We start from the raw sequence: 18,158 nt of genomic DNA on the forward strand, positions 1-18,158 counted from the left end.
GAGGGGCGTCCCGGGGCGGAGGGGATCGCCTCACGGCGGGGACCCGGCGGCGGCACCGCCCGCGCCCCTCAGCGCCTCTCCCCGCCTCCCGCCAGCCGCTATTTGTGAGGCGAGGGGCCGCCTCCCCGCACCTGCCCGCCCGCGGCAGGCTCCGCGCCCGCTGCGGGGACGCCCGTCCGCCTCCCCGCTCCGCCGGGCCGGCCCCAAGTATCGCGGGAGCCGGGCGCTGCCCGCGCCGCCGCAGCCATTGGGCGGCGCGGCGGCGGCAGCGGAGGAGGAGAAGAAGAAGAAGAAGAGGCGGCGGCGGCGGCGGCGGCGGCGGCTGAGGCGCGGCCACCGACCCGGCGAGGCACCGGCGTGGAGCCGAGCCCAGCGCAGCCCCGGGGCCGCTGTCCCGCCGCGCCTCGGCGGCCATGAGGAGGAGGAGGGCGGCGGCGGCGCCGCGCTCTGCCCCGGGCGGGCGGCGGCGCTGCTGAGCGCGGGGCCGGGGCCGCCGCGTCCCGCCGCAGGTAAGCGGGGAGCGGCCGGCGGGTCCCCGGGCGGGGGCGGGCCGGAGCCGGGCGCGGTGCCTGACAGGAGCGGGGTTCGTCCCCCCGGCTCCCCCCCGCCTCGTCGGTCAGCTTTCGGTGCGTGGCGTTGGAGCGTCCGCGGGCGGCCGGGGGCCGCCGCTGGTACCGGGGCAGCCGTGCGCTGGGCGAGGCGCTTCGGGGATAACACCGTCCTTATCCCAAGCCCGCCGCCTTTCCTACCGGTCCCAGGCCGGTTTTTACGCGGTGGGGAGCTGTTTTTAAGCAGGGCTGAGGCTGAGCTGGAGCAGCGGCTCCGGGCAGCGACGTGTGACAAACTGTGATTCAGTCCGAGCCCTGGCATGCGGTTTTCTCCCTAATGAACTCCTGTTGTCGCTGCTTTTTGAGGTTACGAGACAAGATCTAAATGTGGCAGGAAGGCTACAGCTGGAGTATATTTATGGTAGGGATGCAACAACGTTTTGGGCTGTAAATCTCAGCCGTAGGTTCCCGAGCTGCCGGCCGCCCGTCAGCCCGGCTCGCTGCCGCGCTCCCAGCGCCGGCTCTCCGTGGCCAGCGCCGCTAGGATTTCGCTAGCCGCTCCTGGTCCTTTCGGGCCAGGGAAAACCGTCAAAACCCAGCGTAAGTGAGATCTGGCACAGCTGCTTTGCAGCTAGGGTTTTTCTTCAGAACGTTATGAAGTTCGGATGCCGGCTGTTTTCCCGAGAATTGGGTAAAAACTTCTTTCGAGCTAACAGAAAATAAAGTTTATTTTACAGGTTTTGATAAGAAATGTTATCAATCTGAAATAGTAAAGAAAAAAAATAACTGCTAGAGCTGCCGTTATTTCTTCTTTGTTGCAGAATGAGAATGGGCTGAATGTTTGTTTGGGTGCTCCTGGGTGACTGGAAATAGTAAGAGAAGATTAATAGGAGATTAAGGCATGCTCAGAATTATGCAGAGGAAAGCAAGAGGCAAAGATTATTTTAACTGGTTCGTGGCTACTGGACTTTGAGGAAAGAAATGAGGCCTTAAAGCTGGTGGTGTTTTTCAAGTAGTCTTTTTTTTTTTTTTTTTTTTTTTTAGTTTCCCCCTGTTGTGCCCTTGGCTGATAGCACATCTGATTACCCGTGATCTTGATGTTCTGTGTTCATCAGTAAAACCATGCCAAGGTGCTAAGGCTAATGAGGACAGTTAAAAAATTTGGTATAACTTGGCAAGTGGTACTTTATCTTTTGATAATTTTTTAGATAGGCCTGTTACTATAAATGCTTTAGGATTTTTTTTGTTGTTGTTTATAAAAAGTGGTTTTGGACGGCATTAAGCTGAGAGTGTGTAATATGGCATAAATTTGGATTGCCTTGGGATTAGTTTTTTGAGGTTTAGAAGTGATTTCTTCACTGAAGCAGTGTTCTAAGAAACAAAACATGCTGTGTTTTCTTATCTTTGTGTTCCTACACAAGTGATCAGTGTTTGCAAGTTCCCGAAGATGAGTGTGCGCTATCAGGAGATGCTGATGCTGGTAAAATAGGGTAGAAAGCCGGACTTGCAGTCTCTGGTTTGACTGCGGATGAGCTGTAAGAAAATACGAGTATAAACAACTGTGCCTTTCAGGCACAAATGAAGACTGAAGGGGAGGACGTAAGCCTACACAGTTCTGGGATTTATGTCTGTTAACACCTGCCTCTCCCGCCTGCCCCGGAAAAAGCTATGATTCTTCCTGACCGTTCATGAAGAAGAGGGGTGATATCTGTTCCCACCATCCATACCCCCAAAACCCCTACTCCTAGGGAAGACTAAGTTGTAAAAACATTCCTTATTAGGCATAGCAAAAGCTTATGGCCAGTTTATATTTGGGAATGGGCAGAATCGGGCTGCATTACTTTCCTTGTAACGTTAAGTGCAGTTGTTTTGGGTTGAGGCAAAATAGGGTTGAGGACTACCTAACCCCACTGTCAGATGACAGAAAAATTAAGGCCAAAGAAGAAAAGCTGAATCGCTTGGAAATAAGAAACTAGGAAACCTCATAATATTTTTCTATGTAAGACACAATTCTAGTGGGTTTTGTACATTAACAACAGGTGAATTCAAGAGAATACTTTCCCTGAAAATATGGGAGAATTGAGTTCCATTTGGCTATACATCACTTTTAGGAACATGGGAAAATACGTGTGGTGGTGGTGGTTGTTTTTTTTTAATCCAATATAGTGAGACCTGCGTACTTTTAACAAACCTGGTTTCTTCAAAACCTTTGAGATGAGTTAAAAAAAAGGATTGCACAGTGCATATTCTACTACTTTTGTGATGAGCAGTTTCAAGTTAGAGTAAGTACGATGTGACAACTTACTGGTTGTCAGAAATGGCCTTTTTAGTATTCACAAACTTGGCTTTTTTTCAAGACTGTTGTTCTGTTGGATTGGAAGAAGTGAGGGAGGTCTGATTTCCCAGCGTTATAAATAAGTTCCTTTGGCCTTGGTATGTAGAAAAAAGAATCCGTGGGTCCTCCTCCTCCCAAAACAGGTGAAATGCCTGTTTTCCATTGATGCAGCGGCAGCGTCCCTTGGCGGCACGCCCTCCCAGCTCACGTCAGCAGGAATGCCTCACTGTCGCTGTTCACTTGACCGATCTTCAGGTTCGAGTCGGCGGCTACGGATGAGCGCTGTGCTCCGGCTCTCCTGCGCTAGGACTGCACGGTGCCGAGCACAGGCTTATGCCCGCCGTGGCCTTGACCTGCACGCAGACAGACGTACAGCCCTTTTGGGTGATGCAGCGTAGTACGGAATCACTCTTACGACCAGGACTCATGTAGGAGACTGTCTTACAGAAGGCAGTGGTTATTTCTTTAGTGATGCTCTGGTTCCAGCTGTTAAAGTTTTGGGTTTGTAGTATTATCTCCACACACAAATATCTTCGTCCATGTGATCAGCAGGATGGGCGCAATGTGAGTGTTTAGTTATTTTTCAGTGTTAGCGTGATGTTGGTAACGAGTGCGTCGGCACGGCCGGGTGGCTGGGCAGCTGGCCCTCTGTCTCGGTGGGACGCGTGGCGTCCGCGCTGGCAAGCCATGCGTTTGCCAGAGGTTTGTGGGGAAATCCTCTGGTAGGTGGCTGCAGCTGCTTGGGCTGCGTTCATCCTCGGATGCTAGCCCCGTAGCTTTTCCCTGGTCGTTGTGTCGCTGCCTGACTTGCTCCAGCGTTTTGTTCTTGTTTGAGGAGCTAGAAAACTTATCCTGGGTGGTATCTGTCAAGTTGTCAATACCACTCAAGTACTTGTTACTTTTTAATTTCACTGGTATGTGGGAGAGCACCCACCATCTGAAAATGGAATAAATATAGTCGGGTTTGTCTGCTAATTAGCTGTGACGAGGTCGTGCGGCAGCTTGCCAGGGGCTGCCTGCCTGTCACCCGGCGGGGCCATCGGTGTGGGTTGGAGAGAGGGCAGACACTAGGGCTGGCTGTCACGGCAAGGAGAAACCCGTCAGGTTGGTGACCAAAGTCCTCTCTTTGTTTATATCTGGTATTAGATGGGCTGTTCTTTGGGGGAAGAATGTGGAAAAAGGAATGAGAGGAAGATTTTTGCGCTTCCTCTGTGAGCTTCCAATACGTGATAGCACCTGGGATTGTCTTTTGATATTTGGGTGTTGAGTTTATGCCCATATTCTTTTAGGGTCTTTTTTTTTTTTTTTTTTTTTTGGTTGGTTTTATGTTTTTGGTGCTTTGTGCCACCGCATCGGTACAAACAGCCTGTTTAGTACAAGGCTAGTTATCTACAGGCATGGACTTTAAAGAAGGGAGTAAACCCAGATAAATTCTTCACAAATTTGACATCATTGCAAGCTAAGCGGCTTACAGTGAGGTGGCTCTGAACACAAAAAGCTTTTCTTGTCTGGCTATTGGGGATGTGGTGCTTTGAGGTAGCGATTCTGGGAGAAACGGGTGCTAGTCATTGCCTGACTCCAGTCTGAACAAAGCAATGCAAAAGGGTAGACTTTTATTACAAAGAAGTTTGGTTAGATGAATTAATAAGTCTTTTCCACTTTAATTTCTGAGTCACGGAAATGCATTTTAAGATGAAGAATAGGTCTATTTTTAAATGTCAAGCAGCCTATTTCAGGAAAGGGGAGAGGGGGAGAAACTAATTCTTAAAACACAAAACACTGGATAGCTCTAACTAGAGACACCTGATTTTTTTTTCCTTTTTTTTTTTCCCTCCTTCTTACTAAATGTGCAAGAGCTTCCTGTATTGATCTCGGAGACTGACAGTTCTAGCATTATAAGTTCTTCAGATAGCTGTACATGAATTAATAAACCGCTTATGGCATTAGATGATGATTCGTGGTTTTTGGAGAGTGTAGTATATATTAAGGTTTGGTTAGATCAATCTAGTCATAAGATTCTTGTAGGCAAAATATATTTTTAACATGTTTAGTTTAAAATTAAGGTATGCCTTAGAAAGATAGGGTTGCAAACCTTAATAGTTCTTAAAGCAGGCTTGCCTTTTCAGTTTTTTAATGATAATTGCTTTTGTAGCAACTCTGATAAATTTAATTTATAATGCAATGTAGCACATTTTACCCAAAGCTGAAGCAGTGGGCTTTAGCTCGTTAGATCATATACCACGATACCCTGATGCTAGCGTGCATGGATGCGGTTGTGTTTTAATAGAGTTTTGTCAGTTCACGCTGGCTAATTGCCATTCGGTGCAGTACTGCCTGCGTTGGGCTCTGATTCTGCAGCAGGGATTGACAAAAATAATAATGCCGAATCTTTTTGTGACTGGCACTTAAATATTGTTGTTGTCTGGTTTTACTCCTGCAGCTTCAGTGAATCACGGGGAAGCTACAGAAACAGTCGTGTTCATCCTCTGATTTATTAGAGGTGAAGGCTGGAAACTTTAGATTTCAGATGAGCTGAACTCTGGTCGGCCTTCCTTAGGTGTGAAAAAGACATTTGTGATCGCTCTTATTTCTGCTTTGGAATTTCTTCCGGCAAACTGCTTTCTGATTACTCTTCAGCTGAGCTACCCATCTCTTGCAGAAGTCTGATCCAAATGGCTCTGACAGAGCAGACGTGCACTATAGATCGGCTCTGAAAGGTTGAAACACTACTTCACCAGAGGGCTTTATGGACGCTTTTTTACTACTGAGTTGCATTCATTTTTTAAAAATTAAGTATTCTGCTACTGTCACGAGCTCAGTGTTCATTAATATGTGCATCACTTGAGTGTCAAATGTTGCATTATAACAAGGATTTGTCAAGAGCAGTAATTTATATGGCTGAATTAACTGCTTCATAAAATGATCTGGTATTCTCATATACAGTACTCGTGTGGTCAACATCATAGCAGTATCTGTGGCCATCCTAAGGTTTCCATTTCTTTGCCTTTAGCCTAAATTCTTTCAAGTATGTATGAGAGGGACGTTTGAAAGGCTGTGAATTGAGATGCTTGCTAACATATAGAGATGTCAAACAGGATAAATTTCAGTGCTGACTGAGGTGTTAAGTCACATACGTTAAAAGAATGGTCTACATGACAACTAACAGATTCACTAGAAAACGCAGCATGCCTCAGTTAAATAATGAAAAGCAGGAGATTACCACTGGAGTCATAACAGTAATGCAACTCTATCCGCTTACTCATCTTTCTAATGCGCCTGCCATCTGAAGGCTGTATACAGTAATGGATATGTACCCCAAAAGGTCAGCGAAGATCGTTTTCTGCCCCCCCCCCCCCCCCCCCAGCATATTTTTTTCCCCTCAGTACTGTTAGTATAGAGGGAGGTAGAGGAGGAGGAGTTCTGTGTGTAGTTTGGTGCTATGCAGAGGTATCGGGGAAATAGTCTCTGTGGAAATGTGCAGCTGTATGCAGTGATATTTAATCAAATCTATACTATAAAACACCTGTACAAATAACGGACTATCAGGAAGAGGCATTTTTGATTCTGCTTTTCAACTGTGAAGCATTGCACCCACGACGTGTGCTACTTAACCGCAGTAAGAACCACGACGTGCTTTGGAAACACAGCTGTATCCCTTGTCCTCTGAGAAAGCAAGCCACTGTCGTGGCAGCACAGGTATCGCTGGAGCCTGTTTTGCTCTGTTTGCTGTTCCTCTACTGCTATCATCATCCTGCCGGTTAAAGCTCTTCTAGCATGTAGCCAAACTTGCCTTAAGCGTGTCCTGACCGGGAGGCAGAGGCAGGCCTCCTTTTCCTCCTCCTGCGAGACAGGCTTCAGGGTGCTGGTGGGATTCCTGGGTGTTTCGGTACCCAGCCCTCCCAGCAGCCTGGGAAGCCGGGCTAGTGTCACCAGTTACCTGTGCTGCCTCTGGTGACAGATTGGGAAGCAGGGAGCGGCTGGGCAGCTCGGGGGGCTTTCGGCAGAGCCTGGTACCCAGGGGAGCATCCCCCCCAGTTGCTAGGCAACTGCTGCCTGATGCTGCACCGCAGCACGCTGTAGATGCATGCAGATGTGGCCACATCTGGCAAAGGAAGGAGGTATAGCGTTCCTCCTCACGTCCGGTGCGTGTTCCTATAATACATGGTAGATTAAGCTGCATTTTTATCAGGCCCTAGCTCCTGTAGGCAATTAATTAAGCTTTTATGGCTAACATTAAGATCAACGTTGACTCGAAAAATGATGTTCAGCTCTATTTTAGATTTAGTTCCATAAGAAATTGACTGTTTTGTTTTGAAACAATACTTTCATAATCATAACTTTGCAGTTTGTAGCCTTTCTTATCTGAGCATCTAGGTGTCGTTAGTCATTTTGGGAGTATAGGTGGCTAACAGAAGTTGCTTTGCACAGGTTGCGGTCTCACAGGATTGGGAGGTTGGACTGAGGTCAGAGTAGTTCTGATGTTAATTTGGAAGATGTAATCACAGTTGTAGGACGTAGATGGACTCTGTGCTTCTATATGAAATCGGTAAAAGTGCTGAGTGATAAATCGGGCAATTCTGATTTTCCTTGGAGGAACTTTTGTAAACAGTTTATTTCTGTCTTGTGCAAGGATTAGGATGCTTAATTCATATTGAGTCCTAAAAGTGGCAACAGATTAAGGGGGCATTCAAGGATGTGCTCATACTGATTTACAGCAACTGGCCGTTGGAAAATGTGTGGAGATACAGTTCTGTTAAGTTTCTTCAGAATACAGTTTTTGTGTGTAGTGCTTGAAGTGCTGCTGTGTTGGACTTCTCTAACCCCCACCTCTCTGTTGCTGCAATTTATGTCTCTTAAGTCCACAACAGAGCCTGAAATTGCCACAAGTCTCACTAAGAAAGTGTGAAGACAAAAAGCAGTTGGAGGAGAATGGCTTATTGGTCTGTGAATCAGGTGGGTGCTCCTTAGAGGAGCCCAGATGAAGATGATCAACAGGCATGTTACAAAAAGCCATGTTCAGTGCTTCAAAAAGCTGTCTAGAAGCTAAAAGATTTCAGTTAAGACCTTAGAAGACATTTTTATGTGCAGTATATTTGTAGTTTTAATACTTTTAGTCCATTAAGTCAAGAAATGAAGATTATGCTTATCACTTCACAGACCACTCTGTCGCTTCGGCAGCTTTGGTCTTTCCCTCTCCAGTGTGGGTGTTGAGGAGCATGCCCAGGGACAGACCGGAGCCGCCTCTCACGGGGTGGGTGCTGATCCTGCTGGAGCAGGGTTGGAGGGGAGGGATGGCTTTGAGGGATCCAAGCAAGTGAGACCTAGGGGCTGGCCCCTTTTCAGCACTGGTAGGAAAATACTGGCTGAAGAATTGGGGCTTTCGCTGGATCGATGCACTGACGTGGGCTGCATGTCAGACTTTGAAGCGTGTGACTCCAGGAGCATCACCAGGGGAGCAAAACTGGTGAATGCTTTTCAAAGTCTTGGCCTCAGTCTGTGCTCCCATTGTTTCTACAGAGGGGATAATATTTTTTTTTATCTCACAGAGATACCGTGAAAGTGAATTAAAAGCTTTTGAGGCAACTGGATAGAGTAGCGATGGATGCTGTGGCTTTGAGCCCCTGAGAAAATTAAATATTGTTCATTCTGTGCATGGCTTGGCTGGTATGAAATAAACAGGGCATGGGGCCATGTGGTGAGTTACAAGAAGAAATACTGAACAATTGCTTTGTTTTACCAAATCTGATCTGCTGTGTGCATTCAGTGGAAGTGGGCTCTGCAGAGGGGATTTTTTTAGTACATGAGAAAGGCAAGTCAAGGTTTTGCAGCTATCTTTAATTCTGCCAGTTTTTCGGAGCTTGGATTTGCAACCTCCATAACATTCTCTTACCACAGCATTTTACTGTAGCAGTTTGAGGAAAAGCTGGCAATGCAGATGATTTCTAAATTTGCATACTGTTTTCTATTATAAAACCTTTTTTTTTATTGCTTATAACACTGCCAAACTGCAGTTTTTTGGGGCAGGAATTTCCCTCGCTTTGTTGCTGCTAGATACTGTTTTTAAATTAGCTTTATTCTTCGAAGTGGTAGCTCAAAACCCCAGCATATTTACCTTCCTCCTCTTCCTGAAAACCTCGTTACTCTGTACATTGAGAGGTCCCTTCTGCTCGTGGCTGTTGGTCACCAGACCGTGTCCTGGCTGCCTGCATCTCACGTGCCAGCGGTGCGGGCTGGCCGTCCTTTGCAGCGTTGTTCCAGCTGAGCAGAAGAGCCTGGCCCTTGGAGAGAAACAGGTATTTGGAGGCAAAGAGAGAATCAGCTGCTCGGAAAAGGAGGCTGGGGTTGGAGGGAAAAAGGGTGGAGGAGGGCGCTGAGGATGCTGCCTGGGCATCTGAAGTAGCTGAGCAAGGAGACGTTAAAAACTGGTAATGGGCCTTGGGAAATGAGAGGAGAAGGAGACACTCGACAAGAAGTTAAATCCAGTTGGTGGCCGGTCACAAGTGGTGCTCCCTGGGGCTCAGTATTGGGAACAGTCCTGTTTAATATCTGTATCAATGATCTGGACGAGGGGATAGAGGGCACCCTCAGTCAGTTTGCAGGTGACACCAAGTTGGGTGGGAGTGTTGATCTGCTGGAGGGCAGGAAGGCCCTACGGAGGGCCCTGGCCAGGCTGGGTCGATGGGCCGAGGCCAACTGTATGAGATTCAACAAGGCTCAGGGCTGGGTCCTGCACTTGGGGCACAACAACCCCAGGCACCGCTGCAGGTGTGGGGAGGAGCGGCTGGGAGTTGCCCGGTGGGAAAGGGCCTGGGGGTGCTGGTTGACAGCCGCCTGAACATGAGCCAGCAGTGTGCTCAGGTGGCCAAGAGGGCCAATGGCATCCTGGCCTGTATCAGGAACAGTGTGGCCAGCAGGACCAGGGCAGGGATCGTCCCCCTGTGCTGGGCACTGGTGAGGCCGCCCCTCGAATGCTGTGCTCAGCGCTGGGCCCCTCACCCCAAGGCGGCCATGGAGGGGCTGGAGCGTGGCCAGAGCAGGGCAGCGAGGCTGGGGCAGGGGCTGGAGCCCAAGGCTGGGGAGGAGCGGCTGGGGGAGCTGGGGGCGCTCAGCCTGGAGAAGAGGAGGCTGAGGGGAGCCCTCATCGCTCTCTGCAACTGCCTGAAAGGAGGCTGGAGCCGGGGGGGTCGGTCTCTTCTCCCCAGGAACAAGCGCTGGGACGAGAGGGAACGGCCTCAAGCTGCGCCAGGGCAGGGTTAGGTTGGATATTGGGAAAAACTTCTTCCCCCAAAGGGCTGCCAGGCCCTGGCCCAGGCTGCCCAGGGCAGGGGCTGAGTCCCCATCCCTGGAGGGATTTAGAAGATGGGGAGATGTGGTGCCTGGGGATATGGTTTAGTTGTGGGCTTGGCAGTGCTGCATTAAGGGTTGGACTTGACGATCTTAAGAGTCTTTTTCCAACCTTAACGATTCTGTGATTCTAAGAAAAGCCTGCCTTTCATTCCATTGTGGCAGTGGTGGGGCAGGAGAGCTGAGGACAGAGAAGACTGGGAGGTGGACTTAGTGCAAGGTGGGAAAGAAGCAGCAGAGTGGCAGAGGGGCCCCAGCTGGGAGCCTGGAACCAGCGTGTGTCAGTGGAGAGGCTGGTGGTGAGGGTGGCGGAGTGCCGAAGGCTTGCGGGAAAACGCGGGTGGCAAGGTCATAATACACATGTGCTTGGGGAATTACCTCACGCTCCCCAATTCTGGCTCTTTGTGGCTTGTGGGGTTGTTTGTTTGTTTGTTTTGGGTTTTTTGGAGTGCTTGAACTTTCAGTGGTCCTCTTACGGAGCGCTGATGTTTTCCTCGTGTGATGGGAACGGAGTGGTACCTGTTCAAACCATGCTTTCGTACGTGAGTGGCTTGCGCTCCAAGTGCAGAGTAAGCAGGTCAGTGGTGTCTGTACTCGGGAGGAAAGTGGAGAAAATGCTGAGTGTGATTCTTATTACAGCCACAACTCTGCTTAACTTTCTTATTTACTGCTAAGAAATCTTGGAAAGGCAGCCAAAGGCACGCTGCTGTTTTATTTTTGTTTGTTTTTTGGGTTAGTAGCCATTGTATCTAGTTCTTGGTGTAAACCTTTGCACCTGATATTTTTTTAAGACATACTAATTAAATTATCTCTTAAGGAATTGTAATATAAAGCATTTATGGGGGCTGAAAAGCATTCAAAATCCACAAGTGCATTGAGAGGAACATGGATATTTGGGCAGAAGCATCCTCAGTGTGAGGTGGTCTGGACCTTGATGAAATATTTTTTCTTCTCTGTTTTATGTTATCTCAAATTGGAGAAGGAGAACCTTGCTCCTATTTGCCTAGCCCTAGCTTTCATATATTTTTTTATTTCTAATACTTGCTGAAAAACGCTCTCTTGGCTAGTCAAAATGATTGTGAATTTTTTTGCAAATGTGAGGTTCAGGGAAGGGGAAGAAAGGGAGAGGGGAGATGCTTCCACCTTGAAGCAGAACTAGGTGGGAAAAAAAAAATCCAAATTATAAACTTTCATTTTATTAAAAAAATCATTCTGTCCAAAACTATATTTTTTCCAAATTCAACCCAAGCACTAGACTGAAGGAAAAAAAAGATCAATTAGCCTGTCTTGGTGGCGTATGTGTATCCCTTTGGTATTCAATATGCACGGATTTTTGCTTATTTTATTTGTTCAAATAAACCTTAATTGAAATTCACGTACACCCAGAGGAGGGGCTGAGCTGGCCAGCCCTGTCTACGGCGGGAAGGGTGGCTGCCACCAAAAGACCACGTAGAAAACCAGTGGTCCCTCTTCAACCATTTGGTCTTAACTCCTCATCCCACAGGAGCGAAACGTGGTGTTCCCAGCGGGTTCCTCCGCAGGCCGCCTGTCTGCACGCTCCCTCCACCCCGAACGGACAGCTCTTGTAGCGTGGCTTGGAAACTTGCGTTCCAAGAAAAACTGGAGTCCTCCCCAGCTGCCTCGTGCTTATCGACAGGTCAGCTTTCCTACGGCATTTACGGGTATGTTTGCAGAGTAACGGGCTGCGAGGTTACAATAGCTGCTGGTGGTTTTTCTCTGGGCAATGAAATACTTTAATTTCTTCCATAAAAAAAAAAAAAAGGTATTTCTAGCACATGAAGAGTAGGAAGCTTGGTTCTTTGCCACTAGGAATCCTCCGATTTGTAGTAAAGCAACCCAGGACTGGGTTAATGGTTAGAGCTTGAGGCCAAAGGCATCTCATAGAATCATAGAATCATTAAGGTTGGAAAAGACCTTTAAGATCATCGAGTCCAACCGTTAACCCAGCACTGCCAAGCCCACCACTAAACCATGTCCTCGAGCACCACGTCTACCCGGCTTTTAAATCCCTCCAGGGACGGGGACTCAGCCCCTGCCCTGGGCAGCCTGGGCCAGGGCCTGACAGCCCTTTGGGGGAAGAAGTTTTTCCTAATATCCAACCCAAACCTCCCCTGGCGCAGCTTCGCAGCAGGCTGCGCTGCCTGTCCCCCCAGGGCGATGCTGTGCACACACGGGAGTAGAAGTACCCTCCAGTAGCTGGACTTCAAAAGATTAAAGCAGCTTTTTTTAGGAAAGAGGAGGAATATTGAATCTGAACGTTAACTACTGTAAAAAAGACGTTTGCCATCGTTGCTGCTAACTTCATAATCGCCTGTTGCACTGCGGTTATTCAGAGGCCCGAAAGCTGCGCAGCTAGCTAACGCGTCGTGGCAGACCGCAGCGGTTCCCGTACAGGCTATTTCTTTAAAAACCGCACAGCGCTGGGAACAGAAGATTTTTCCAATCGCCCATCAATGACTGCTACGCTTCTGAGGTTTACTCGCTTATATTAAACCAAGAACTGAAGAAGGAAGAAAAAATTCTTCTTTATTATTAAGAGCTCGGGGAGGAAGTGCCTTTGTATCTCAGCTGGTGCTGAACAAATAACTATTGTACTCGACACTACAAAAGCCAATTACAGCCACCATGGTGACAGCGACTGCGTGGGGAGAATTAACACTTCAGCTGTTTTCTCCTCTCTTTTTTTCTAATGAAGATCTCTGTTAATTTGTTTTTTCTTTGTAATTTTCTTCCTATAATTAAACTGTTCCTGTTGACTAGCATGAAAATGAATTGTGCTAACCTGAAACAAGGATTCCTGAGCCCTTGAAATTTTAAATCAATTGGCTGCAAATCACTTCAGCAAGAAAAAGAGCTATTGGTTGTGTTTATATTTAAGACAGATGGAAAACTTTATTAATGATTACATAGTAAAATAGCGCTTCACGACTAATTTGAAAAACTGCATTTAAATCATTCCATCTCTTCCATCGCATTGGTTCAGATGAACTGCAATTAAAATGTAGTGTAAATTTCTTATCTTTGGGAACGATTTAAAATGAAAATGACCCGTTACGGAAGCACTGGTTTTCACCTGGCATGCTGCTGCTCAAACAAGGAGATGAACCGGACTGGTTGTCCGGTTCTCGTCGCCCTGGGTGCTGCGGGAGCTGGCATGAGGGGTGCTCCTCGGGGAGGTCCCGCTGGAGGGACAGCGGCCCATTTCAGCAGAGGGTGATGGGCAGGGTGGGGTAGCCTGGCAGGAGCGTGGCGATGCGTAAAGAAAGCCCGGCCAGGAGGGAGTTAAGGCAGGGAAGTTACCCGTTGTGATACTGCTGGATCGAAAAGCTGAAGGTTTTTCAGAGCTAAGATAGAAAAGTGTTATGTATAAAATTACGTTTTATTGAGATAGGTAGGTTAACACGTGGACAAAACTTACAAGAGCTTTTTTTTTTAATTATAAGAAACTTCTTTATGTACTAGAAAAGACAGTCAAGCGATAAGGACTTTCTTCTGTTTGTGTTCTTTTATAGGCACTTGGACAGTTATCCCGCGGTTCAGTGCTAAGATAGCGCCCTGGGAGCATGGCCGGAGCAGAACTCCCGATCCTGACATGGAATGCAGCTTATAATGGTAAGCGTGAGGTTTTAAATAGCCATCAACTTACAGATCTGCGTTGCGAGTCGATAGGGAGGCCCTGCCACTTAGCTGCTGTTGACCAAACTTACTGTTGCAGGCACGAGCCTAAATATGTTGGTGGGTGCCTGAAGCATCCTTTCGCAAGGCGTTTTTGATGGTAGTGAGGTGGTGTTCAAAAGTTTTCTGCAAGATAAAAATTAATTTGCTTGTAGTGTTCAGAGGCCATATTTAAAATAGCGTTATAAACACATTATCTGAGGAAAATGGAAAATTTCAGTTTTGTTCTTTGTGTTAATGCATCTGTCTAATGTTCAATAAAATGATAAATATCAGCACTGTCTGTTAACACTGCTTTGTTGTCTTTTTGTGTAATCTTGATGAAAATCTGTTACATTGCATGCAAGGGATATAAATATTATGTGTGTTTCTAAACGAAGGCAAGTTATGTAGACTGTCCGTGACGTATGCGAGTCAAAACGGTTGGTATTCATAGAAGGATGGGAGAAAACAGAACGTACCTGCGTATATGGAAGGAAATGGATACTTTAAACATCTCCACACTGCACGTTCCTATACATTTTTCAGTTCGAACTGTGTGTACTTGTTAGCTCATTCAGACCTTTTTTTTCTTTGCTTGCAGTGGGATGCTCGTCTTCGCTTCCATGTTGGATTTTAACTGTGGGAGTTTGATACGGCTCAGCAACTGCTGTCTTTCCTCAGCGTTTGAGCTAGAAACCCAGTAAAGCAATGAGGAGATTTGTTTACTGCAAGGTGGTTCTGGCCACTTCTCTCATGTGGGTGCTTGTGGACGTCTTTTTACTTCTGTACTTCAGTGAATGTAATAAATGTGATGACAAGAAAGAGAGGTCCCTGCTGCCTGCTCTGAGGGGTAAGTGCCCAGTCTGAGCTGTCTTTGAAGGTCATAGATTTTTTGGGAAGTATTTGGCCTCAGATGTTTCTCTGTACTTTCTAAATTATTTTTCCAATTCAAACAGACAAAATACCAAGATCTGAAGTACTTTGTTTCTGCAGTGCTTTAGTGGTTTCTGAATTAGTTTCAGTTATCTTAGTGTTTGACCTTTGCCATAACAAAGTGTTGAGTCTTACATGTTTTCTTCAGCAAAACTAATATAAAATGTCTGCGATACGTGGAAGAGAAAACCGAAGTAAACATATTAAGAACCTCTTTTATCAGAAGTCATTTGACCTACAAGGGAATTGATGCTCTATGATTCGCTTTTCATTTGTGAAAGATACTTACTTGTAAGCTTGCTTTTAAACTCTTAACTCTGGCCGAAACAATCGTTTTAAAAGATAGATTGTCTCTACCATATGAAAATATTAGGAGCAAGTCTCAAATGCAGATGGAGCAGATTCTCGTCTCACTCCAAATATTTTTAGCAATGTAATTTACTAAAGGGGAGTTCGTGAAAACTGAACCTTGACAGAAGCTGCAAGCTTTTGAGTTCGTTATTTCCAGAGCAGTCATTCATAGGACAGACCGTGTGCTTCTGTGCATCCAGAAGATCCAAGGAGGGATTTAGTACTGGCAATGAACTTGAAAGTAACCTGTAGAAACGGTAACGTTGACTCCGGCATGCAGCTGCGTCTGTAAATCTATGGGAAATTCGCAAGGAGAGGGAGCAGACATTTATGAAATACAGGTGTTTGTTTTTCCTTGTAAAATAACATCCTGTTCCTCAGGAGTTTAGGTTCCGCATAGGGAAGAAGGTAGATACTTTGTATCCCTAATAGGATTGAAACAAGCTTAATTAGAACGAGTGCAGCTGCTTTTATAACATGTACTGTTGACAGTAGACAAAAATTGTGTCTGCGGCTGTTCCTCTCATCGTAAATATATATGTATGTTGAACCTCTGATCCTCAGTTTTGTCCACAGGGTAAATAATTGTCATCCTTTTACAAGCACGTGGGGGTTACGGCTCCGTAGAGTGGATAACTTTGCAATAATTCGAAATAAAAATACTATTTGGTGATGGGTTTGTCACATGGCAGTCCTTACTCAAAATGTGTTTGGAAGACCTCACTTTGACCTTCCAATAATAGAAATAGCTACATGATATTAAAAAAAAAAAAGTGTTATTTTTCCAAATGAAAAGGGTATAAGGGTATTGCTTGTCATAGGTGGTTTTTTTATTTTTCCCTGTGTAATTGAATTACTGTATTTTTAAACACATATTAGGTGCGAATATTGCGTATCGTGAAGAAAACAACCCATTTTACCTGTGCTGTCAGTGGCAGAAAAGTGATCATAGCTTGGTTTTGAAGTATGCATTTGAATTTTCTCAAAATTGATTACATTTTGCGAAATGTCCTTAATGGGTTGCATTTTTTGCTATGTAATTGGATAATCTGTAAAGAAAAATATTAAATATTACAATGATAGATTTTATTTGAACATTAACAACTTTTAAGTCAATCGAGGCTAAAAAAACCCCAAACATAACCACACGTCCCTGCCACCACCACTCCAATTCAAATGAAAATGTCTGGAACTTGCAGGTATGAATTCACCTTTTTTGACACTTTTTTTTTTTTTTTTGTCAGCACAATACTATGCAATACCGGACTTTTATTTTTAAGTATTCTGTTGCATTTGACTTCTTGAAATGACTTTTTTCTTTTACATTCAACTTACTGAATTCTGCGTGCTGTGCCTGTTCTGAAGCGAGGAGGTTTCTGCACAGAAATGCTAAAAGCAGCACTGCTTCTTCTTGCTCTCGGTTTTCAGAAACAAGTTATATTGAATATATAACACCATTTCTACTTTAAAGCCTGGTAAAAGAAATACTGAGTCTGTTACTCTACTATGCATATTCTATGTGATTCCAGAAGAATATTTGATTATAATGCTTTTTACAAAATTATGGAAGTGTATGTAATGTTTGGGGACACTAGCACAGTTTTATTGGAAATGGATTGCATGTCTCTCTTGTGAGATTACTGAAATTCTAGAAGGCACCTGCCACAAAGGAACGTAACGGGAAAAAGCAGAGTTAATCTACTTTATCCTTAAGTTTTTGATCGGTTGTTTAAAAGGGGGGTCGGGGGAGCCAATACTGTAAGTTTAAAAACATGTCCTTCGCTGATACCTCTGCTCTGCTTGGTGATATATGGAGCTAAATTACAACAATTCCAGTAAACGAGCGTCGCTGAACAGCCTCACTTAAAAGATTTTGGGTTTAGGAAAGCATTGTTTAGTAGATGAGGGCTGTTAATTCACTAAACAAAGACTGGTATAAATAATTGCAACAAGCCCACTTTTTGTCGTTGGTGGCTGTAATAGAGGGCTTGGTGATTTAGGGTGTAGTTGGTGGGGTTTTGTGTTGGCGTATCCACAGACTTGAAACGCTGCACAGACTGTTCCAAGTAAGTGTGTGTGCTCTGGAATGAAACTTAGGTTCCAGTCTACTAAATGCAAAGTTAATTTGCCTGACTTTTGTTTTTTTCCAATGTCCTAACTATTTCTTGTCATAGTAGATAGTCATATGTATTGCCGTGTCAATATGCACATTTGAAAAGTTAAAAAATCCAGAGTAATTTTTTGCTGTGTTACGGAGATTTAGCAAAATGACTTCATTTATTTCTGCTGAAACCATGTGTGTTCTGGTGGAGTAATTAGAAATGTTTTTTTAAACTTCTGTAGCTTCCAGTCCAGCAGACTACCAAAACCTCTTTACAGTGGGTGCCACAAGCTTTTACAATGGAAATGAAGTGTAGCGCTGCTTTTTTGCTGTAAAGTACCTGCATGGGTACCATCACCTTTGTCTTCTTAACAGTGTATTTGTCAATCTCTGAATACCTCTAATTAAGAATGCAGATTATCTGTAAACATAAAAAGCAACATAATTACAGTATTTCCGCAAGGATAGTAAAAAAGACGCTACAAGAATCAATATACTAACAGAAATTTAAATGGGGCATGGTAACCCAGTATTTGAAGTCACTTAATCCATCACCCTCGCCATTAATTAGCGAGGAAAGATTCTGCTTACGTGGAATGGTGTGTTTAGAGGTGAAAGAGGTAAACTCGCCATGCCTTTTCAGTTGTAACTATTGCATTCGAAATGGTTCACAATTCAACATCTGCTGGAAAGTTGTCTTTGTAAGCAGTGACAGTCCACCGACTGGAACAGAGCTGTCAGAAATCCCCCTCGGATGTCTCGCTGTACATCTTTAAGTGTACAAGTGACAAGTGTAAAAGCTGAGTGTTATAAAAATGAGCTGTCACTGCGCTGGGTTAGTGGTATTGCTTAACAACTTGCAAGCGTT

At 45.5% G+C, this 18,158-nt stretch overlaps 1 protein-coding gene across 3 annotated transcripts in view; it reads left to right on the forward strand.

The window, feature by feature from the left end:
• The first annotated feature begins 457 nt into the window (after positions 1-457).
• GALNT13 (polypeptide N-acetylgalactosaminyltransferase 13) overlaps positions 458-18,158 on the forward strand; it is a 154,300-nt gene continuing 136,599 nt past the window's right edge. Inside the window, exons 1-4 of one of the 3 annotated variants that reach the window (XM_087733431.1) lie at positions 493-509; positions 11,732-11,909; positions 13,761-13,860; positions 14,507-14,755. In XM_087733431.1, the coding sequence (XP_087589557.1) occupies positions 14,614-14,755 (142 nt within the window). In that variant the 5' untranslated portion in view covers positions 493-509; positions 11,732-11,909; positions 13,761-13,860; positions 14,507-14,613. Of the gene's footprint in view, positions 510-11,731; positions 11,910-13,760; positions 13,861-14,506; positions 14,756-18,158 lie in introns of all 3 variants that reach the window. The other 2 variants (XM_087733432.1, XM_087733433.1) reach the window with 2 other exon arrangements.

The sequence above is a fragment of the Nipponia nippon genome, unplaced genomic scaffold (genome assembly GCF_047370975.1).
Source record: "Nipponia nippon isolate SJK-2023a ecotype South Korea unplaced genomic scaffold, ASM4737097v1 scaffold_5, whole genome shotgun sequence".
Lineage (NCBI taxonomy): Eukaryota > Metazoa > Chordata > Aves > Pelecaniformes > Threskiornithidae > Nipponia > Nipponia nippon.